The sequence below is a fragment of the Sus scrofa genome, chromosome 11 (assembly GCF_000003025.6).
Source record: "Sus scrofa isolate TJ Tabasco breed Duroc chromosome 11, Sscrofa11.1, whole genome shotgun sequence".
NCBI classification, from domain to species: Eukaryota; Metazoa; Chordata; class Mammalia; order Artiodactyla; family Suidae; genus Sus; species Sus scrofa.
This window is the reverse complement of record NC_010453.5, coordinates 9,085,989-9,110,972: the sequence shown is the minus strand read 5'-3', so window position 1 is coordinate 9,110,972 and position 24,984 is coordinate 9,085,989. Positions and strand designations below refer to the sequence as shown.

The 24,984-nt window shown below is 35.8% G+C and overlaps 1 protein-coding gene across 11 annotated transcripts in view; it reads right to left on the bottom strand.

The window, feature by feature from the left end:
* The window catches only part of PDS5B (PDS5 cohesin associated factor B), a 208,342-nt gene that overhangs the window by 112,063 nt on the left and 71,295 nt on the right, over nt 1-24,984 (bottom strand). For all 11 annotated transcript variants that reach the window (XR_002336648.1, XR_002336649.1, XR_002336650.1 and 8 more), the window contains exons 2-9: nt 24,454-24,580; nt 21,241-21,444; nt 18,360-18,446; nt 18,157-18,254; nt 16,875-17,001; nt 8,653-8,733; nt 2,815-2,955; nt 106-221 (exon numbers count right to left, since the gene is read on the bottom strand). Coding sequence is in view for 8 of the 11 variants with exons in the window: in XM_021065557.1 (XP_020921216.1) it covers nt 106-221; nt 2,815-2,955; nt 8,653-8,733; nt 16,875-17,001; nt 18,157-18,254; nt 18,360-18,446; nt 21,241-21,444; nt 24,454-24,561 (962 nt within the window). In the remaining 3 variants the exon portion in view is untranslated. The remainder of the gene's footprint in view (nt 1-105; nt 222-2,814; nt 2,956-8,652; nt 8,734-16,874; nt 17,002-18,156; nt 18,255-18,359; nt 18,447-21,240; nt 21,445-24,453; nt 24,581-24,984) is intronic.

Sequence of the window (24,984 nt, the reverse complement as noted above, 5' to 3'; positions counted from 1 at the left end):
ACTCTTCATTTTTATGATTTCACAGAACAATCTTAAATGTGGATTTGGTTTAATAAGTAGATGTAAATACATATTACTTTTAAAAAGGACACCAAAACCATATACCTGCCCAAGTAACACTGCCAAAGTGGTTTGTTTTGAGAAGCCAGTTCTGAATCCTTTGCCCCAAACATTTTTGCCAGTAGTTTAACAACTTGAAGGCGTTCCTCATTATCATTGCTCTAAAATAAAACACAACCACAACTTTAAAACCAGAGGTACACCCAGAATAATTTTCCCAAGATTTCCCTTAATCTCCAATTTCACAGAAGTTTCATCAACTTCAGCTGAAAAATCACAAAATGTTCCATATATTCTTCACAAAATTAAATGTTCTCTCAAATACTCTAACCATCTCAAATTACATTAAAGCAGTACCCCCCTACACGAAAATTCATTCAAAGTTTGATGTGATTAAGTTATTAGCCCTCTTAAAATTGAGGCTTATTTCTATTCAAAGTCAAATTCAAAAACTAACTCACATCAAACCTATTTGGATCCTTAAAAAATTGCTTGTGGTTTTTAAGAACAGAAACTGATAGAGACCAGGTTACAGTAAACAGGGAATTATGCATGATGGTATTGGTTAAGCCTTTGCAGAAATAAATATGCACTATATCTCCCTATAGGAAAGTTAGTTCATGTACATAGACCAGATTCACAATAGAGTTCAACAATGTGATCAAGTCTTGAACAAGTAAAAAGTAAAATTTCTGCTTTATATATACACTATGGGTAGTCTGGGGACAAGAACTCAAATTATATTATTGATTCTGGTACCTCCAATAAACAACACAGTATTTTAATTAATATGTCAGCCATAATAGGAACTTGAACATAAAATGTGACAGAGATTGTCAAAAAGCGCCAATATTCTAGGTACTATGGACAGCACTATAGATTTTTTTTCTTTTTGGCCACGCCTGCAGCGTGTGGAAGTTCCCAGGCCAAAGATCAAACCTGTGCTACAACAGTGACCCAAGCCATTGCAGTGACAATGCTGGATCCTTGGCCTACTGCGCCACAAGAGAACGCTCAGATTTCCTTTTAAATCTTTTGAAGTTTTAAACCAGTGCCTCAGCCTAGCATTCAAAGCCCCCCACAGAATGATCTGACTCATCTCTATTATTTCTTTGATTATTCCTCCAAAAAAGTACTTTTCAACCCTGGCTGAACATTAGAATGACCTTTTATGTTTTAAAACAAACAAACAAAACAAAAACAAAAACTCATTCCTGGACTCTACTGCCAGAAATTCTGATCAAATGGTCTAGGACATCTACTTGTTTATTAAGGCCCCACAAGTAAAGATTCTAATGTGCAACCAGGAACGATTTAAACTTGCTTTATGGTATCATGCAACTGTAATTCTTTGTGTTCTGCAAATTCACCCAGCACCTTCCTACTTCTATATGCTTCTGCATGCTATTTCCTTGCTTCAGTCATATGCTGTCTGTATCCTTTATGACATTTATATTATCTAGCCTCTTATTAGCTATGGATTTTTCTCCCTCTTCCTCCCACAACAGATGTCAAATTTGCTGAAAGCAGGGATGATAATTCTTTATTTTTGTATTTCTTATAGTATTCAATATTTTAGAGATATTTAGAGATAATCAAATCAATAAATAAAAGTATGACTGCACCTTGCCTCATCAAAATTGCTAACTATCTGAAAGGGGGGGAGGGGGCAGAGCAAGGCCAGTCAATAAATGGCTCACTTGTGAAATACACCAAAAATATACTCCAGAATAAAAATGATTATCTGCTGCATTTTGGGGGTATTTACACTGCCAACATAAACTGTTTATTCTTTTTTTTTTGTCTTTTTGTCTTTTTGCCATTTCTTGGGCCACTCCCACAGCGTATGGAGGTTCCCAGGCTAGGGGTTGAATCGGAGCTGTAGCCACTGGCCTACGCCAGAGCCACAGCAACGCAGAATCCAAGCCGCGTCTGCAACCTACACCACAGCTCATGGCAACGCCGGATCGTCAACCCCCTGAGCAAGGCAGGGATCGAACCCGCACCCTCATGGTTCCTAGTCGGATTCGTTAACCACTGCACCATGACGGGAACCCCATAAACTGTTTATTCTTTAGTTTTCAGAGACAAACCCAAAACTTTAGAAACAAGAAATTCAATACAGAAATCATTTGAAAACTTTTCTGGGTGCTACAGTGGGGTTCATCAAGAGAATTAATTATAACCAGCTTTATTTAACATGTATATAATAATTTGAAAGAGAATATATTTACCAAAGCTGCATACATGAAATTTAACATTATGGCATAATTTAATGTCAAGGAAATAAGGACATGTTACAAAAGATTTCAGAAAATCATGTGAAAAGCCAAAGAGCTTTCAAGAAAGGATAGGCAAATACAAGTTAGTATTTATAAAGGTAAAATAATTCACCCTATGTGGATAACAGACCCTAAACTACTTTTATGGCATAATCAAGGGGTCCTGGAACCAATGTACCTCTTAAAAACACAAGTCTGATGTATAGCTATGACCTCAAAGGTCAGTCGCGACCTAGAGTTTATCTGGAAAATATCAACCTGCTAATCATTAATTAAGCAGATTCTACCTGCTAGGCATCATGCCAGGCACCAGAGACACACAAATAGGCAAGGCACAAACATGTAAGTAAGTAACAGTAATATATCAACACATCTGGAACATTCAATTTAAACCGCTATAAGTATTAAAAAGCTATAAATAATGCTACTTGCTAATCTGGTTGATAAAATCATATTATTTTAGAATAGTTACCTTCAATTTAAATTCAAGCTGGGGTAAAACTGAGAGCAGCAAATGACTATCAATATTATAGAGCTCCAAAATTAAGTCAAAGACATGCTCTGACAAATCGCTGATAGATGTTTTCCCAAGCATCAGAACCTGATTAAAAAACTTTTGAGAAAGAAAATTTACCATTAATAGAAGAGAAACCACAGTAGATAAAAATTTTCTCAAATCTTTTTTTTGGGGGGGTTTGTAATGATTTTTATTTTTTCCATTATAGCTGATTTACATTGTTCTGTCAATTTTCTATTGCATAGCAAGGTGACCCAGTCACACATACATGTATATATTCTTTTTTCTCACGTTATCATGCTCCATCACAAGTGACCAGACATAGTAGTTCCCAGTGCTATACAGCAAGATCCCATTGCTTATCTAAATTTTCTAAAATCTTATTATCCAATTCATTATCATTTTATACAAAGTCATAAGAGTATATTAAAACATTTTTTAAACAGTAGGTGGGAAACCACTATAGGCTACATAAAAAAATAAAACATGGAATTCAGTTTGTATATGATAAAAGACAGGTACTTTGTACTGACTCGTCAATCAGCATATCAATAAACATCTTACTTACCAAATATACTTTATTCCCTATTTGGTGCTTACCATATTTTATCCTGTGTTAGAGTTATTTGTATACCCATCTTACTTCTCTACTAGATAAATTTCTTAAGGGCAAGAGGTCACATTCTATTCAGCCTACCAGTACAGGCAACACCACCACCCAAGTCAAAGCTTTGCACCTTCACAGCAGGAGGCAATTCCATTTTTAAAACATGTAATTTTACATTTACAACATAAAACAACATCTTTCATATTTTGTCTTTTATATTCTGATAAACAATGCACATATATGTATAAGGTTTATAGCCTAATTATAATCTAATTAAAAGCATACACAAAGAGAATCCAAATTTGAACTTTTTCTATAAGCAGCCAGCTCTTAACTAGTTTCCACATGCAGACCATTCATCACATCGCTACCAAAAATGGTAAAGATACATGGCATAATGATCAAGTTCCTTTCTATTTAAAGTCTTCCAAATATGAAAAAAAAATTAACCGAGAGCATATACCACATATTCTCAACAGTATCTTCTGTTTCCTTGAAGAAGGAGTTAAGGATTCTCCCCACTGCATAAGCTGTCCTGAACTCTTCTCTCTGTGACAGTTAACATATAACTTGGCTGAATGAGGTTTTCTATCCAGAAAGTACAAAGTCAAGGACTTTACACCTCAGTGTCTTCTCTGCTTACTTTTAGTTCTCGAACTGTTCTCTTTTTTTCCTTTTCCTTTCCTTCTTTTTATGGCCACACCTGAGGCATATGGAAGTTCCCAGGCTAGGAGTTGAATCGAAGCTGCAGCTGCCAGCCTACACCACAGCCAACACTGGATCCAAGCCACATCTGAGACCTACACTGGATCCTTAACCCAATGAGTGAGGCTGGGATAGAACCTGCATCCCCACAGACACCATGCTGGATTCTAAACCCACTGAGAACTGCTCTCGGGTTGTTCTTAGGTGAAGCTTTTTAGATCTATGCATTTGTACCAAATACCTAGTCATGAAGGGGAGAAAAGAACAAATTTATTCTACTGTTCTTTATTGGTTTGAAAAATAACTTGTCCTCCTTCTTCTTCATTTTTGTGGGAAAAGAATTTCATGGTTATATTCATCAAAGGTTATATTCTCATTCAGGTTAAAAATAAAGTGGCTTTGTTGTTTTCATTCATAAATTTTCTTCTGTTTAAAATCATATCTACCTTTCCTTAACGAAAAACAGTAATTCTTTCAAATTTGGCAACCTCAATGACCCAGCCATCCTCTTCTTCTACCTGTCTGGGAAAAACTCGTTTAAAAATGGAAAAAGGAGCTCCCGTAGTGGCTCAGTGGTTAACGAACCTGACTAGTATCCATGAGGACTCAGGTTCAATCCCACCTTGCTCAGTGGCTTAAGGATCTGCGTTGCTGTGAGCTGTGGTGTAAGCTACAGACGTGGCTCAGATCCCGTGTTGCTGTGGCTGTGGTGTAGGTGGGCAGCTGTAGCTCCAATCTGACCCTTAGCCTGGGATCTTCCATGTGCCATGGGTACAGCCCTATAAAAAAGACAGACAGACAGACAGACCAGAAGGAAGGAAGGTAGGTAGGAAGGAAGGAAGGAAGGAAGGAAAGGAAAGGAAACGAAACGAAACGAAACGAAAGGAAACGAAAGGAGGGAGAGAGGGAGGGAGGGAAGAAGGAAGGAAGGAAGGAAGGAAGGACAAAATGAGGAATGAACGAAAGAAAGAAAATGGAAGAAAAAAATCCCCTGGCTTAACTTCTTACAAATTCTGTCAAAAACATTTTTTTTGACACTTATAATCTCCATCTATCTCCAAGTCAGTCTTCTCCACTGTATAACAAGAGCCTAGCACAGTGCCTGACAGAGGTATCCAATGTAGATTTAGTAAATGGATGAATAATATGTATGTAACAGGTACTATGATACAAGTATTAGTAAAACAACCTCCCTGAGGGCTTACGATTTAGTGGAGAAAGCAGATATAGAGTCGAATGAAGTATTTCCTTCCAGAAAACATTATCTTCATTTACAAATGGGTAACTAATTTTCACATCACAAATTAAATAAAAACTGCCTCCTAATGAAAGGAGTAGGAGTAAGTTAAGCGTCAGTAAAAAATCCTACCATGGATTTAAAAGATCAATTTTAATTAAAAGTCTTTTCACACTAATTAATACATTCTCTACAATCATCCCAACCATCCACTCCAATAATTGAGGCAAAATGAAATTAAGCAATTTAAACCTGATAGATTTTTCAGTCCAACAAAATTCTGTGTCATCCTCTAAAACTTTTCATTAAAAAGATCTAATAAAAGAATTCTCTGGCGGCCCAGTGGGTTAAGGATCCAGCTTTGTCACTGCTGTGGCTCTGGTTTGATCCCTGGCCTGGGAACTTACACATGCCCAGCAGATTCGGCCAAAAAAAAAATCTAGTACAAAATTGGAGTTCCCACTGTGGCTCAGCAGTAATGAACCCGACTAGTATTCATGAGGTTGCAGGTTTGATCCCTGGCCTCGGCCAGTGGGTTAAGGATTCGGCATTGACGTGAGCTGTGGTGTAGGCCTGCAGTTGCAGCTCCAATTCAACCCCTAACCTGGGAACTTTCATATGTCACGGGTGCAACCCGAAAAAGACCAAAAAAAAAGAGAAAGATCTAGTCAAAAATAGCACACCAAGAAGTGATCCATTCAGGAAATTTTTGAACTGTCACTATGTATTTTTTGTTTTTGATACTGAAGCACCTTTTTAAATATATATACCCTTTTTAGTTTCCTGAGTTGTCAAATTATAACAAACTTTATTTTTAAAAATAGTCTACAACACTACAGTGACTTCTTAAATTTTATATACATAAGAATCAGTACCTATATAGAATAAATTTGAATCTGTCTATAAATATTAGTGAAAAAAGATACAAGTAAGAGACAGAGTAGGGTTACTATATCTTGATATCCTATATATTACGCTATATATTACATCATATATATATATATTCATACATATATATATAAATACCTTGATATCTTACCTCTATTTTTGCTTGCTAATTCTCTACTAGAAGAATAAATAAATAATGGCTATTACATGCATAAGTCCAAAAAGGCTGAGAATGATTTTCAACTGTATTAAAATCCCACAAGACAATTAATCTCAACAGGGAGCATTCTACATTTAACTGTATAGGCTTGAGGTAGAAAAATAAGATGATTTATAAGGAAAGAAAGGGAAAAAAAACCCAGCAATTCTTAATGACTTCTTAGCTAACTCTCAAATAAGGCAAAGGACTGGAAAACAGGGAAAGATGAAAACATAATGACAAAGTAGTGGGAATAAATCATAACTGAAAGTGTGCTCAGATCATTCTACTAATCCAGTGCTTCCTGTACCCCCATCTCACCCCCAGCTTCTGAGATAAATATAAGAACAAAGTATGGAAGAGGTTGTCTATTTCTGTAGGCAAGAATAAGAACAGGAAATTAACATGAGGTGTAAGCGACAGAGAAATGTTTTTATTTTGACTTATCTAAGATTGTTAAAATATTTCCTCTATCCTTCTTTCAACTCTTATTACAAATACATTCAGACATACACAAATGTTGAGAGTACAGTCTAATGAACCTAATCACCCAGTTTCAATAAACACCATCATTCCATCTTAACCTTTTTTTCCTTTTATTTTCCAAATCCAAAAAACAAATCAACATAGTGTAGTGTTTTTATTTTTATGCCAGAAAAAGGCATCCAAAAAAAGGTAAGTTTCCCCTAAAAACCATCTGGCTTGGCAATACCACTTTAAATAAATGACCACCAGGAGGAGCTCACCTAGTTTATATAATGGCCATGGAGAGAGTCATTCAGGGGCACTTGAAGCAAGGACAAGGGAAGGGGTATGTCATCACAGAATACTTAAATTACATTTAGTTCTACAAAGCTCAAGTGCCAGTAGTCAATAGCAAAAGGACTCAATCCATTCATCTAACCAATTTATCCCAGCCAATACCCAAGACTCACAAAACTTGCAGAAATCAGTATTTGGAATTCCCTGGCAATCTGACTGGAGCTATTAAGACAGATTATTCAATTTGAATCTCCAAATTCTAAAAGTTCATGTGCTAAAACAATTTCTTGATAAATCAAATACATTTTTTCCAAATCATCAAGTGCTTAAAATTATTTAAGGCCATAAGCCAGAAACAAAAATCCAAGGTATTACTCCATAAAGTATGCTACTTTTCAAAGTACATCTTTTCATGATGTATTTTATATAGTGACTTAAATTTTGTATACTTCAAGAAAAATTCTCCTTCAATACACTTCAGGGAAATTAAACACAACAGTAATTATAAAAGGCTTTTGTTCTCTTTTTTCAGTAAGGCATTTATATCCTTTATGTCACTAGATGTGGGTAAAAGTAGAAAGCAGGTAGAAAGACAGATCTGCTACACAATTCCATAGGCCAACATTAAAAGATGGTGTTCTAGATTTTCTTTTATTCCCAATCAAATATTTATTTTCCCAATCCAGAAAATGTATCAACATAGTATACTGTTATTTTCTTATTTTTATGCCATGTAATACAACGTGAATGTTGCCATGTAGGGTAGTGCAACTCATAAGCTCCTATCAGTGAACCTAACAGGTAAAACACACCTATGAAAATAAATAGAAGATGGCTGATCATAAACAAGTAGATTTGAGATGATAATGAAAGAGCTCAATTCATTGCAATTCTTCCCCTTTCCTCAGAAGAGGTAGGTTTAATACGGGATCTACCCCAGGGATAGCAAGATAGGCAACTTTCACCGTTACTGCTATCATTCATGCCTGCCGTCTTCGACTTTTATGTCCTGATGTTAGGTCGTATCTTCTTCCTGTACAAATTAGTTTAATTCCCAAAGAGCTGTAAGCAATTTCTCTGAATAATGAAAAGTTCCATATATTTTATCTAATTATATCTAACTCAGTATCCAACAACAGAAAGTGTATCTTGCCAATAACCAAAATAAAAACTGTTTTAGTCCCTAGGCAATGTGGGAAAATGAAATGAACAAAAGAAAATGAGAGCTTAACTTTCAGAAAATATTAAAATAATAATTTCAAATAATAAGGAGAAAGAAAATACACTTAATGATTAAAAAATACAAAATTTTAAAGTGTGTACTTGACGAAATTTTGCTTCTAGTAGTTTTTAAAATTTTGGCTGTTATTTCTGACAACCAATTACAAGACTTACATTGGTAATATATGGTTCAATAGCTTGAGCTGTCCTCTTCAGTAAAGCCTTTGCCAAATCATATGCTTGCTTATTTAAATTCTGAAAAACAAACAGTATCTATATTATACACTCCTCCATATGAAAAATGAAATAATGCCTTTATTCAAAAAGCCACTCTTTAGTAAATGAAAGAGGAAACTGTCTAGGACTCAATTAGAATAAAATGAAATGTGCAAAGCAACTTTTCTCCTAAAGTTAACTGGTTTACAGCCAGAACGGCCATCATCCAAAAGTCTACAAACAATAAGTGCTGTAGAGGGTGTGGAGAAAAGGGAACCCTAGTACACTGTTGGTGGGAATGTAAATTGGTGCAACCACTGTGAAAAACAGCATGGAGATTCCTCAGAAAACTAAACATAGAACTACCATTTGATCCAGCAATCCCACTCCTGGACATCTATCCAGAGAAAACCACGACTCGCTAAGACACATGTACTTCAGTGTTCATTGCAGGACTATTTTCAATAGCCAAGACATGGAAACAACCTAAATGTCCATCGACAGAGGGGTGGATCAAGAACATGTGGTACATATACGCAATGGAGAATTACTCAGCCATTAAAAGAACAAAATACTGGCATCTTTAGCAACACAGATGGACCTAGAAATTATCATGCTGAGTGAAGGCAGACAATGAGACACCAACATCCAATGCTTTCACTGACATGTGCAATCTGGAAAAAGGACACAATGAACTTCTTTGCAGAACAGACACTGACTCACAGACTTTGAAAAACTTATGGTTTCCAAAGGAGACAGTGCAGGGGGTAGGGGAATGCGCTGGGGTTGTGGGATGGAAATCCTATAAAATTAGATTGTGATGATCATTGTACAACTATAAATGTAATAAATTCGTTGAGTAATTTGAAAAAAGGTGAAGAAAAAGAAAAAAAAAAGAAACCAGAAAAATAAAATTAACTGGTTTAGTAAACCATAAGATCTCTTCCAAGCAAGGATAATTACCTTCATATCTCCTTCATAGTATAGGGTGAATAAATATTTATTAAACAGAAAAGGACATACAAAGTCACTGTAAAGCTAACTGCAAAGTCAGTTCAGCTAAGTACAAATACATGCTATTTCACTCCAAGACCAAAAGAACCAAAACATCTTAAGAGAATGAAATGGGTTCTAGTGTTGATAGAATTGGCGAATCCAAGGTGAACAAAGACAAGAGTTTTGGGGCAGCTCTCAAAGCACATCTCAGAACACAATTTAAGTCCAAAGACTTAAGAAACATAGCAGAGTCCATACTATTCAATAGTATTTTCAATAGCATGAAAAGAAAAAAAAGCACAAGAAAAAAATACCTTAAGGGGAGTTCCCATCATGGCTCAGTGGTTAACGAATCTGACTAGAAACCATGAGGTTGTGGGTTCGATCCCTGCCCTTGCTCAGTGGGTTAAGGAACCGGCGTTGCCATGAGCTGTGGTGTAGGCTGCAGACGTGGCTCGGATCCCGAGTGGCTGTGGCCGTGGTGTAGGCCGGCGGCTACAGCTCCGATTCAACCCCTAGCCTTGGAACCTCCATATGCCACAGAAGCGGCCCAAGAAATGGCAAAAAGACAAAAAAAAAAAAAAAAAAAAAACTTAAGAAAAAAAGTTTCTAAGAGACTTTGATGATAGAAAGAATTAGTACCAAAGATCTAAAATGGAATCACTATTCCAGTTTAAACATGTTACAGGGAGTTCCCGCTGTGGCTCAGTGGAAACCAACTAGTATTCATGAGGATGTAGGTTCAATCCCTGGTCTCTCTCAGTTAAGAGTTAAGAGGCCAGTGTTGCCATGAGCTGTGGTACAGGATGGCAGTTGCGACTCCGATTTGACCACTGGCCTGCGAACTTCCATGTGCCACAAGTGTGGTCCTAAAAAGAAAAAAAAAAAAAAAAAAAAATCACAGAGTAGGAAGATTGTATATATCCTGAAATTCACACTCAGCATTTTTTTTTTTTTTTTTTTGGTCTTTTTTTGCTATTTCTTGGGCCACTCCCGCGGCATATTGACGTTCCCAGGCTAGGGGTTGAATCGGAGCTGCAGTCACCGGCCTACACCAGAACCACAGCAATGCTGGATCCGAGCCCAGACTGCAACCTACACCACAGCTCACGGCAACGCTGGTTCCTTAACCCACTGAGCAAGGGCAGGGACTGAACCCGCAACCTCATGGTTCCTAGTCGGATTCGTTAACCACTGCGCCACGACGGGAACTCCATCAGCGTATTTTTAGAGTTACCTGCATTGATGCTTTGTACTATATTATTTCATTCATTTCTAGCTGTTTACCATTTCAATATTAATATGCTACAGCTTTTTTTTTTTGGTCTTTTTGTCTTTTAGGGCCGCACCTGCGGCATATGGAGGTTCCCAGGCCAGGGATCGAATTGGAGCTGTAGCCACTGGCCTACGCCACAGCCACAGCAACTCCATATACGAGCCATGTCTGCAACCTACACCACAGCTCACGGCAGCATCGGATCCTTAACGCACTGAGCGAGGCCAGGGATCGAAAAAATGACCTCATGGATGCTAGTTGGGTTTGCTAATTGCTGAGCCATGACAGGAACTCCTGCTATAGCTTTTTAACTCATCCCCTATTCATAGATATTCAATTGTCTTGTACATGCCTCCGTGCACATATACAAAATGATTTTCAGTAAATACTATCTCTGCCATTTTTCAAATGAGCTGTTTTGCCTTATCCGAAGTTTCTCTATCAATTCTATACACTAAACATTTGTCCATTATGTGCATAACATATATTAGCCTATATTTTTTTTACAATGTTTATGTTGTCTTATAGCATGTAAGTTTTAATTTTAATATAATCTATCAATCTTTTCCTATTTGGCTTGTGCTCTCTAGATATTTCTTAAATTCTTTTCTACATTGAGATTAAGACATTGTTTTATATTTTCAAATGAAATTCTAAAGATTTGCTTTTCAGGAGTTCCCTCTGTGGCACAGTGGGTTAAGGACCCAGTGTTGCCACTGCAGCACTGCTGTGGTGTAGGTTGATTCTTAGCCCAGGAACCTCCAAATGTCATGTATGTGGCCCCAAAAAAACATTTGCTTTTCAGATTTAGATCTTAATTCTGCCTGTAATTTATGTTTATGCATGAAGTGAATTAAATTCTTTATTACTTCCGTATGTCCTTTTGTCTATCCTTGCCTGATTACAAAGGGACATATGAAACACTGTCTTAATACCAGGTAAGATAAATCCTCACTTTCTTATTCTTCTTCAAAAATCAATTTGTCAAATTATATACCCACGCAGTTTCTATTTTGACTGGATTATCTCTTAGTATGCAGGGGACTGACTCCATGATGATACTGAGTTTCCCCATCCCACAAACATTACAAATCATGCAACATATTTAAGACTTCTTTTATACCTTTCTGTAAATTACAGTGATGTTCAACATAAGGTCATATACATTGTTACTACATTTCTAGGTAGCTCACGTCTTTGTTAAAGCTACAAATTAAAATCTTTTGAAATTAGACTAGCAGACATTCACACACTGATCTATCTAGCAACTTTGCAGAATTTTCTTATTTGTTCTAGAAACGAATCTGTACACTGTTTTGCGTTTTTCCTGCACAGGCAGTCATAACATCTAAAAATAATTTCAGTTTTCTTTCTCTTTTCTAATCCTTTTATATTTTATATTTTATTTGTCTTATTCTATTCCACTAACTTTTATTCCAGTTATTTTATTCCACTAAGGCCTCTAGTTAATGCTGATGAGAAACATCATACTTGCCTTTTTCCTGCGTAGAAGTGACATCTTTTAAGGTTCCTAACTTGAAAGAGAATGCTTCATCATTTCACCATAAGTGCAGCAGCATACATAACTGTATCAGTATAAGGAAGTTCCTTTCTCTTGCAAATACTGAGTTTCTATCACAAATTATATCAAATTTTATCAAACAGCCTTTTTATACATCTACTTTTTAATTTTACTGTGAATTTCCACAAATCCTGGTCTACTGCTAACGTTTTCTAAAGTTAATCCATTTTTGTAATCCTAATATAAAGCCAATTTGCTCACTATCATTCTGTATACTGTCTACGCTTATTTTATATGGGACTTACACGACTATATTTTAAACTAATTAGCCTGTAATTCTTCTTTCTTGCCTTTGATTTTGTCTAGCTTCTCTATGAAGATTATACTCTGCTCATAATGAAAAATGTGGAGCATGCATTCCTTTTCTATAATCTGTAAAAGTCTGCTGATTATCAGCATTATTTGCCACTTAAATGGTTTTTTAAAAATCTGGTGATGAGTTTGAGTTCTGCTGCTGTTGCTATTATTACCACAACTGTTATGTGGAAGGAAGGGTTTTTGTTTTATGGATATAGTTTTGTTTTTTTTGTTTCAGTCACACCCGTGGCATGTGGAATTTCCAGGGCCATGAAACGAACCTGCACCAAAGCAGTAACCAGAGCCACTGCAGTGACAATGTTGGATCCTTAACCTGCTGACCTGCCAGGGAACTCCTGGATGTAGTTTTTAAAACCAATTAAATTTCCTTTAATGGTTAGAAGTTATTCAAGATTTTGAGAAAAAAAATTTTTCTAGGAATTTGCTTCCTCTAATTCCAAATATATTAGCATGAAATATTATCAATAGACTTGTCTATCGATCTTTTTAATATCTGATGTTCCTCATTTCCTCATTTCACTCTAAAAGTGTATATGGATACCATCTCCCTTTTTCTGATTCAACCTGCCAAGAGTATGCCAATTTAATGTACTTTTTCTGAAACGTCACTTTCTATTTCATTGATTTCTGTTCTTAATTATTTACTTCCTTGTACAGTTTTGGTTTGGGTTTGTTTTTTTGTTTGTTTGTTTGTTTGGCAACCACAGCATGTAGAAGTTCCAGAGCCAAGGACTGAATCTACTGGAACTGCTGAGCCACCAAGGAATTTCACAGTTTGTCTATTTTGATGATATTTTTATTACTTCTTGAACTTAACATTTAAATAAAATTAGACTTAAAAAAACATTAGGGGAGTTCCCGTCGTGGCACAGTGGTTAACGAATCCAACTAGGAACCATGTGGTTGCGGGTTCTATCCCTGCCCTTGCTCAGTGGGTTAATGATCCGGCGTTGCCATGAGCTGTGGTGTAGATTGAAGACGTGGCTCGGATCCCGCGTTGCTGTGCTCTGGCATAGGCTGCCAGCTACAGCTCTGATTAGACCCCTAGCCTGGGAACCTCCATATGCCACGGGAGTGGCCCAAAGAAATAGCAAAAATACATAAAAACAAAACAAACAAACAAAAAATTAGGTTGAATCCCACAATTTTAATATGATCATTTAAATTATCATTTCTGAAAATTTTATAATTGCCACTATGATTTATTCTTTTAACAGATTAATTACAAGTGATAATCTGGTTAATTTTGTGGGGATTTTGGATTTTGTTTTTGTCTACACCCATAGTGTACCGAAGTTTTGGAGCCAGGAATCAAACTCGTGCCATAGCAACATCCTGATCCACTGCAGTGACAATGCCAGATCCTTAACCTGCTGTGCCACGGGGACCTCTCAAATATTGCATTTTAAAATCCTCAATAGTTTTACAAACTGTTGGTCTTTTTGACTTATAATCACTGGAAACTGTACTAAAAAGGTCCACCAAATTGTGAGTTTATTTTTCCTTATAATTCTTTCAATGTATGCTTTATGTATTTTGAGCATATGTACATACAAGTTTAGATATCTTCCTAAGAACTAAAACAAACTCACCATTGTATAAATCCTTTTCATTATACTCAATAGAGACTACAACATCTAAATTTAACACAATCTACTTCAGTTTTCTTCTGGCAAATCTTTTTTCCAACCCTTTTTTTTCCTTTTCAAGACCACACCTGTAGCACATGTAAGTTCCTGGGCTAAGGGATGATTCGGAGCTGCAGCTGCCAGCCTATGACACAGGCACAGCAACAGCAGATCTGAGCCCCATCTGAGACCTATGCTACAGCAACGATGGATCTTTAACCCCCTAAGCAAGGCCATGGAATGAACCTGCATTCTCAGAGATACTGTCAGGTTCTTAACCTGCTGAGCCACAATGGGAACTCCTTTTTTCCATTCTTTTTTAATTTCAACCTTTTTGTAACAGTATTGTTGTTATCTCCATTAACAATGACCAGATGGAGTATTTTTTATCTAACTGATAATCTGCCTATAGTGGCAAATTTAGGCCATTTACATTTATTATAATTCTTCACTGCACTGTAAATCTTCACATTTTAATGTGAATACTTCATTTAAAATTCAAAGTAAATGAGCAGCTCTACACTTCTGATCATCACCAGGATCACATCATTCATTAACTCCATGAAGCTATTTGATCTTACACGTTATTTTTATCCAGTGGTTTAGGGCCACTGTGTTAATTCCCCTTTAATTAATCATTATAATTATTATTGTTACTGTTTTTGTCATATGTATCAGTTTTTACTTAGAGTATTTCTTTGTTCACCACTATTTCTTATACTTCACTTTTTTAAGTTGAATTTTCATTACGCTAAGGTACTCAAATAGTAGTAGTTCTTTCAGGAAGGATCTACTGACAAGCTGAATATTTAATGTCTAACTTTCACTGAAATTGGAGAGTAACTCTGTGTGTGTGTGTATACATACCGTTATTTTATCTTAACACTTTGGAAATGTAGATCTTTTATCTTCTGGCATCTATCACTGCCATCAGTTAAATGTTTATTCCTTGGTAAGAGCTGTATCAGCAATCAGTTTAATGTTCATTTCTTGGTAAGGGCTATGCCTTTTCCCTCTGGATTCTTTACAAATTATTTCTGTTTCTGACATTCTACAATCTCCCTAGGATGTGCCTGGTCTGAGATTTATTTTTATTTACTCTGTTTATGACACTTTTGTTTACCTAACTCATAAATGTATCAATTCTAGAATATTTTAAGCAAGTACTCATTTGAATATCATTTCTTCTTCATTCTTACTAGGTGTTCTGAAATCACTGTTAAAAATATTGGACCTTTACATTCTATCTTCAATGTGTTAGAATATTTTATGTTTCCCTTAACTCTATTTCATTTTATCAGTATAATTTCTTCAAATCCAGTTCTCTAAATGTCTTTTATGACCCAAGAAAGATTTTAATTTCAATGATCATTTCTCATTTCTACTTTTCTTCCTAACCATATCTTCTCCTTTCATAGGTCCAATGATCATGCTTCTTAATTCTTATGCTTATAAGGATTAAAAACATTTAAAGTTCAGTTCTCATATGGCTCTGTGGGTTAAGGATCTGGTGTCACCACTGTGGCTCTGGTTACAGTTATGGTGCAGGTGTGATTCCTGAACTTTCATATGCCATGGGTGTGGCCAAAAAATGTAATACTTAATCCTTTTAAGGGTATTTACTGTTTTTAATTAATAATTATACTATGTGAGGTTTTAGGGAGTGTCTGATTTTCAGCATTGATGCGCTATTTTAAAAGTTTGGATATTTTGGACTATGAGGTCATTTTAAGCATTAATTCTGTGTACACTGTGTAGTTATAAACTTGGATTAACTTGCCAGAAAGGTCTGTATTGTGCAGAGATCTTTATACTAATGAATCACAGAACCATAGTTCCAACTGCTTACTAGACTATTAGTTGTTTTCAAAAAACAAAACCCACAAATATACTTCTTGATTACTATTACCCAGGCAGGAAACACTGTCAACAACATACGCTTTTCTCCAAACTAGTAGAGACTTGCCTTTTCATTTCATCCCTCCCCTCCATCTACACTATCACTGTCTTTTACCTAATTGGTAAAAGGCCCTAATTGGTTCTGTATCTCCCAACATGTAAACTTATACAATAGCATCAAAGCCTACTCTTTGAAACATAATCCTATATAAAACTCATTGTTTTGTATAGGATTATACGTTACAGATTAAACATTACAGATGTTTTATCACATGTACTAAATCTGTTATCTCTTCTTTTAATCAGTGACTATATGTATCATGTTTTATTAAACACAATTAATATTCACTAACATTAATCAATAAAACAGTCTCCAAAACTAATGTCAAAGCAGGATAAATTATATTTTAAACATAAGCACAAATTCTAGACCCTAATATTAACAGGCTTTAGATATATGTCAGTATATATTACTACGTACCTTATGGGCAGGTACCAGATTTACCAAAACTGTATCCAAAAGCTCCTGAGATACTGTATCCCCTTCACAAATAATAGAACTCATGAGGTCCACCATGTGCATATGAACTTTCTGATTGTGGCCATTACTGAAATTCAAAACAGGTATTTCATTTAAAGTAACCTGAAATTTATAGGATTTAATCATAACATGGAACAGTACACTTTATTCTAAAATGATAATAAGGCATATATTAAATCAAATGCTATATATTCATTTACAACTTCCCTCTCCCTCAAATCTTTTTTTTGGGGGGGGGGCTTTTTAGGGCTTCACTCATGACATATGGAAATTCCCACAGTAGGGGTCAAATCAGAGCTACAGCTGCTGGCCTACACCACAGCCACAGCAACACAGGATCGGAACTGTGTCTGCAACCTACACCACAGCTCATGGCAACACCAGATCCTTAACCCACTAAGCAAGGCCAGGGATCAAACCCACAACCTCATGGTTCCTAGTTGGTTTCGTTTCTGCTGCGCCACAATGGGAACTCCCTGCCTCAAATATATTCTTAAACTACATTTCCTGGATTACTTTTTCCTAATTTTAACCAGTCTCACAATCAAAAGTAATTAAGTCAAATGCAACTTCAGTTTTACCTTAAGTTTGGAAAATCAAACTGCTTTGCTGAGCTTAATTCTGGTATACAATTTTACAGAAGACACAAAAAAACTCAACTATTCCCATGATTTAAGGAGTCGGTAACATGTGATTTAAATTAGTCCAAAAGATTTTTTGTTTGTTTGTTTTTTAGGGCTGCAACATAACATATAGAGGTTCCCAGGCTAGGGATCGAATAGGAGCTATAGCTGCTGGCCTACACCACAGCCACAGCAATGCAGTATCCAAGCCGTGTCTGCAACCTACACCACAGCTCACAGAATACCGTATCCTTAACCCACTGAGCAAGGCCAGGGATAGAAGCTGCATCCTCATGGTTGCTATTCAAATTCGTCCTCATGGATGCTAGTCAGATTTGTTAACCACTGAGCCAGGACAGGAACTCCCAAAAGATACTTTTATGTTGACTAGAGACTGCCTTATGCCACTCTTATATTATTCTTCACACACACAAAAACTTCTATTCATTCTCAAAATATCTATAAAAACCATGTTAATGAGTTCTGAATTTAAAACTCTCAGCTTTCCAATATTCATAACAAACAGTTTATGCAGATTCAATTTGTAAGTTAAAAATTCTATTTTAAAAAAGGTTACAGTCTTAGTAAAATAAACTTACTTTATAACTGAAAATAATGTTCTGTATAACTGGGTAAAAATTTCATTGCTATCTTCCAACTCAAAGCATATGTTATATGACTTGACCCAAGCAATGTTCTAAAAACAGGAAATAAAAAAGGAAAAGGGTAAACATTTCAATGAATATATACAAGCACAAAAACTAGTATAAAATGTCACCTCGAGATATAATATATTGCTTACCTCAAGTAAATAAAAATACCTATTGAATTGTGGGCTCTTTGTATCTTCTAGTCCCTTCAACTGCCTTGTTATAAACATAAATATATCCTTAAAAAAAAGAGAGATAAAGCATTGTTTAGATCGTAAATGCTAAATGAAAACACCCACTAAATTCCTAAAGATAATTCAGCACTCATGTGTATGTATCATGATAAATTTTAAAGAACTAGGAAAAAAACTTGTATTTGGCTGGAATTCGTAAGTGTGCATCATCACGAAAACACCAAATATCTAACTACCCTTCAAAGGAATACAGTAAATCATATACTATGATCTTAAATAAAAACATCTTACAGTAAAAAAAGGAAAAAAAAAAAGAATACAACTGGAAACGGAGTAAACTAAAAGTTATGCTGTTGTTAGAATAAAAAGGTTGCAGTGACTGAGAGTTGATCTGATCAGGTTTGCTGGAACAGTACTATATATGGTAATTATAAAGCAGGAACACAGTTTAGGAAACTAAAGTTCCAAAATAAAACCACCAAGTAAAAAGACAATAGATGGCAGAAGCTTAGAAATTTTAAAAAGACCCTTAGAAGTTAACTTGTCAAGTTTCCTAATCATTAAAATTACCTGTTTTTCCCTGTCATTCCTCAGTGGAAAGGTGATGACCAAAGGGTCACAATGTTCTACTAATACTACTGAAGACAAAGACAAACACAAACTTGATACTAACCAAAACAGAGTGAAAACTATTCTTTAAGTATTTAGAAACACCCTCAAATAATTTTAAGTACTACCCCCAATAAACAAAAAAGTGGCATTTAAAATAGGACCCCCAAAAAAAGACCAGAAAAAAAAGATACTTAATGTTTCAGCTAGAATCTAAAAAAGACTCTAATTTAATCACAGCTCTTCGATATTCTCAAAAATTGTCCTATTATAAATAGAAGAGATTTGTAACTATTCTTTTGAGAGGACTTTTCATTACTCTAAAGTCTTCAGATAGGTCATTGATAATGCAAACTGAGAAATCCACAAGAGATAAAGAAGAAATCACGTAGCATCAGTCTCAAGTTAGACTCCACTTCTCATGAGAATGCCAACAAGACATCTAGTGAAGAAGAGCCACAGCCCACAGTCAACCAAGTTCAATTACTCCTTAAACTAATGAAATACCTCAAATTTGAGGTTCACAATGAGAAATCAAGATACACACCTGGGTACACAATTCCACAGACCAGCTACTATTACTACTTTAAGTCTCTGACCATTCATAAAGCTTACAATTCAATCCTACTTTTAAATGATACATACTGTCCCCAACCTCCCCCAACCTGGGGTATATAAAATAAGCATGTCCAAACAAGTTTGGGCATTCCATACTAAAATGCTGGCTAAATTGATCAAATGAGCACTTTTTCCACTCCAGTTTTCATGAGGCAACTCCTGAGCTGAAGAACCAAAACCAAGTCTGGGTTGTTTCCCACCAAGGTAACAGTTTCTGGCACATGCTAACATTAGCATTTGTTAAATGAACCTAAAATTGCCATTTTTTTCATACTGGGTATTAACAATCTTCCTACAGACTCATTCCTGACAGTGACCACAATTACCTTTTATTACTGTTTTCTTTCTAATTTTCTTCTGCCTTATTCAGTATCTTTTTGCACAGCTTTACTTATTTTCACACTTTCTGCCCATTAAATTATTCATACTATTCTCCTTTTCTCACATTTTAAAAATTACTTCATTTGCACTCCTTTACTATCATAACCAAAGTAGTGTGTGTGTTTTCCACCTTTCACTAAAGTTCTGTTCACAGTATTTTTGTCAAAAACAATTCATAGGAAAAAAAAAAAAAAAAAGGAGTTCCCGTGGTGGCGCAGTGGTTAGCGAATCTGACTAGGAACCATGAGGTTGCGGGTTTGATCCCTGGCCTTGCTTAGTGGGTTGATGATCTGGCGTTGCCGTGAGCTGTGGTGTAGGTTGCAGACGCGGCTCGGATCCCGAGTTGCTCTGGCTCTGGTGTAGGCTGGAGGCTACAGCTCCGATTCAACCCCTAGCCTGGGAACCTCCATATGCCATGGGAGTGGCCCCAGAAAAGACAAAAAAAAAAAAAAAACAATTCATAGCACATACTCCACTAAATGAATTGGGATCATATATTATAAATTCAAGTGTATACTAGGTACTGTCTTTTAAATAATGAACATGGTCTTCAATATGCTTTTTTTTTTTTGACCCACGGCATGTGGAAATTCCCAGACCAGGGATAAAACCAGAGCCATAGCAGTGATAACACCAAATCATTAATTGCTAGGCCACCAGGGGGCTTTTTCAATATGGGTATTTATTTATTTGTTTATTTATTTATCTTTGCTTTTTAGGACCATACCTGCAGCATACGGAAGTTCCCAGGCTAGGTAGGGGCTGAACCGGAGATGCAGCCACTGGGCCTACATCTCCAGATATAGGAGCCACATCTGTGACCTACACCACAGCTCATGGCAACTGGATCCTTAACCCTCTGACTGAGGCCAGGGATGGAACCCGTATCCTCATGGATACTAGTCAGGTTCGTTTCTGCTGAGCTACAACAGGAACTCCCCATGGATTTTTAAAAAGGAAAATGCTCCCCAAGTGATACTGAAATAGTGTTTGCTAATGATGACTTAATGTAAAAACTACAGAATACCCTGTGCCAATTTACTCCTTATTCTGAAGATCAGAAAGCATTTTTACAAAATTTTTAAGTACTAATGGGGGGCAGGGAATTCTACAGAAAACCATAGTTTAACAGGAGATTGCTGTCAAAGAATCCAAAAAAATAATGATCTATGTATGTTAATTCCCATTTTAGTTAGAAAGAGAGAGTATCAATCTTTTAATCCATACTTGCCTTTAGTTTATCAGGGGATGTGTAAGGAGCCTCAGGAGCATAAATCCTGAAAATATCAGCAAGGCAGCAAGCTACCAGTAAGCGAACATCTTTATCAGGATGCTTGAGGAAAAAATCTGAAGCAAGATGTAAAGCTAGGTTTAAATAAAGCTCCTTTTCTTCTTCAGAGTCCTGGTCCATATCCATGAAAGTTTTCACAACCATCTATATAAAAATAAAATAACCAAATAATGAAAACCTCCACATAAAACTATATTCATTTGAAATAAAAGCCATATTCATTACAAAGGTTAACTTCCAATAAATACATGTTCATGTTTCCCCTGCAAGTATCTGACAGAACAAGGTCCTTCTAAACTGGGGAGTAAATATAACTTTTCTTTAAAAGATTAAATAAAATACTTGTCACTTACCCATCATACCTGTTAATTAGATTTTTAAACTTTGAAAGTAGCCGTACATATTACTTCTAGTCTCATTTGTACAACACTGAGCTTAAGCAAACATTTACATAAAAGAAGTGGGATGGAAACAAGAATGGTGAAAAATTACATAGTTTGAATTCTGTGAAGCGCTTTCTCTAATTTCAGTATCAGTAGTCACAGCCTCAGTCCTGCTTCTATTTCACATAAGACTTAACAAAACTGCCTAACTTCACAGGAAAATTTAAATACAACTCTAACGCAAAGGTGACTATCTGATATCCACTAGGTGGTGCTAACAAATACTAATCAACAAGCAGGGATGGCCAACTAGTCTGTGACTTGGTCCTTGAGACGTAGTGCATAGATGACCACTCTGCCACAGATTTAGAGTTCTGAATAATGAACTGTCCAATGTGCTTCTAAATTCTCAGAGCAGCTGTGGCTAAGAGTGTTCCTCACAGAGCAGACTCTCAGTTCATTACACAAGAGGCCAGGACTACTAGTGGCCCAATGCTTCCAGCCTGACACTACAATTAACTTAAGGGAATAATGTGCAGGGCCATTCACCTAACTTTTTGATTTTATTACTTTTAAGATATAAAAGTAATAAAACTTTTAAGATATACCTGATGGCCTAGGTATATTATTAAAAAAAAAATAAGAGCTATCTCTATATATACAAGGAACTATTCTCTTCCCTGAAATCTCTTCACAGGTGAGAGACTGAATATATTTTGAGTATATTCTGAATAAAATTAAAAACTCTACAAATTACATAAATAAGGACACCTTCCAAATTAACAAATTTTTATAATTTATAAAACTTATACCTGTACTTATACATATCAAAAATTACCATCATCCCAACATTAAATTATTTCTATATTTCTCCTATGGAGGTTGCTTAAAATAGTGGGAAGAATAAATTAGAAAAAAAATGAAGTTTTTGACTTCTGGGCGTACATTACTGCTGGGCATAAATAATGAAAGTATACTACAAGCACTAAATGTGAGCACCATGGAAGTCATTCCACCAAAACCAACAACAAAGTTTACTCAAGGGCTAAATAAAAGAAATCCCTCAATACAACCCAAAGAGCGTCAGAAAAACTCAGGAATAACTCATATATGAGTCCTCTAAATTACAAAAGACGTCTGAGATACCTAGGGGAAAAAAATGCATTGTACCATGATTAAAACTGTGAAAACTTTCAAAAGATATCTGAAAAAATAGCATCCCTAAAAGACATTAAATGCTAATATCTTGTATGTGTAATTTCTTAGGAAACAATAAGGCTATCACTGCTGACATATAAAGTCACCTAAGGAAATTAATGTATTCATTTCTCTAAAAACTTAATAGGTCAAGAAAATATAGATATATAGAAATGAAAAATATCATATATAGAAAGTTTGTAATGTCATTTTAAATAAAATATACACAAATTCCCAAATAGATAAAATATGCACAAACTGGTAAATTTAATCTGCTTCAATGTCTTTTGCTTTGAATAATAAACACCTTATATCTGACATTCTAATACTTTATGCATAAGGATATAACACTGAGACTTTATATGAAACTTATAATAGTGTTAGGATCTTTTTATTCTAATAAAAATAAGCCATGCAGCAATAAAATAGTACTTTAAGGCTCCTGGGCCTTCAATGATTAATTAAGGCAAGTTTTCTAGACTTGAAATACAAGTAAATACTAAGACAACAAGCAATATAAATGTCTACGTGGATTTAACATAGAAGGGAAAAATGCTCAAAAATAAAGAACATCTGAACTAACTAATAATTAATTTAACAATCTACTTGGGAGTTCCCTCTGTGGTGCAACAGATGAATGGCATCTCTGCAGCACCAGGACACAGGTTCGATCCTCAGCCCAGCACAGTGGGTTAAAGAGTCCGGCATTACCACAGCTGAGGCTCAGATATGATGCCTGGCCCAGGAAGCGCATATGCCGCAGGGCAAACAAAAAAGAAAAAAAGAAACAAACGATCTTCTTGGACATTCTGCTCCTTTAACCACTGTAATCAGAGACCACCACTGCTCAGAAAAGATGAAATATTATCCAAACAAATATGAAGAGTCTAACCGTCCACTGAATCATGTATGGAAGTTCATCATCAATCCTGACTTATACTACATATCTGAAGCAGAAAGAGAAGCTAAAAGTAAAGCTCTTTAAGCCTACTCTTAAAATACAAGAAAGTAAAATACGGCCTTTAGTACAAAGTAGAAAGAGTTAAAACTTTTCTCAGGTTAAAACGGTTACTTTTTTAAAATAAATGAGACACAGAAGAAAGGAAACAACTTTCTATAGACAACAATGAGTATAGAGTACTGTGCATTTGTTCTTTATACCCACATATAGGAGGCCATAGAAAAATCTCAGCTCCGCCTCTCCAGCTGCACTCCCATGAACAAGAAACTACAGGTCTACAGTTCTTGATCTACCCCACTTTCTGAGATCCTAATTGCAGCTGATTAGTTTTGGCATAAGACATCTCCTGTTTTGTCTTTTTTTTTTTTTTCCTTTTCTTTTTTTTGGCCATGCCTGCAGCACGTGAAAATTCCTGAGCCAGGGACAGAACCTGCCACAGCACCCCAAGCACATGGGTGACACAGCTGGATCTTTAACCCTCTGGGCCACCAAACGGCCTCCTGATTTGCTTTTCTTAGGCTGATCTAACAACATACAACCATATGTGATCATCCCCCTCAACTTAACCCATCTTTACCACATGCCCAAAAGATATAATTGAATTTTACTCACCTTTAACCGTCTAACCATCTCCTCTTTAGATATTTTATCTGAGATTTCTTTGACACCAGGAGGATAGGTAATTTTTCCATCATTGGTCCTTGTCTTTGAATGAGCCATGATGGAAATATTTTTACCCCTAAAACAAAAAATACTATTAGAAGCAAACCAAAAAATAAGTATTAACAACCATTCATAAAAAAACATGAAAAAGAATCACTCTCTACACACACACACAAATTTATAACTATTCCTAATTTACAGTAATTCACTTTTCTAGTTGATGAAAATCATTTTATTGAATATATCCCCAACTTTTTAAATTTTGTCTTTACTTTCATTTCCCTTATTGGCAAGCTAGAATATTTGCACTAACCTTCCAACTACAAAAACTGTAAGTGATAAATATATATATGTATTTATATGGGTGCTTTTTTTTTTTTAATAGCACCATGTATGACTTGGGCCAAAATCTAAGAGAATTCAGGAACCCAGAGAAGTAAATGGAGCATTATATCCATTTCACCTTGAGGGCATCTTGCC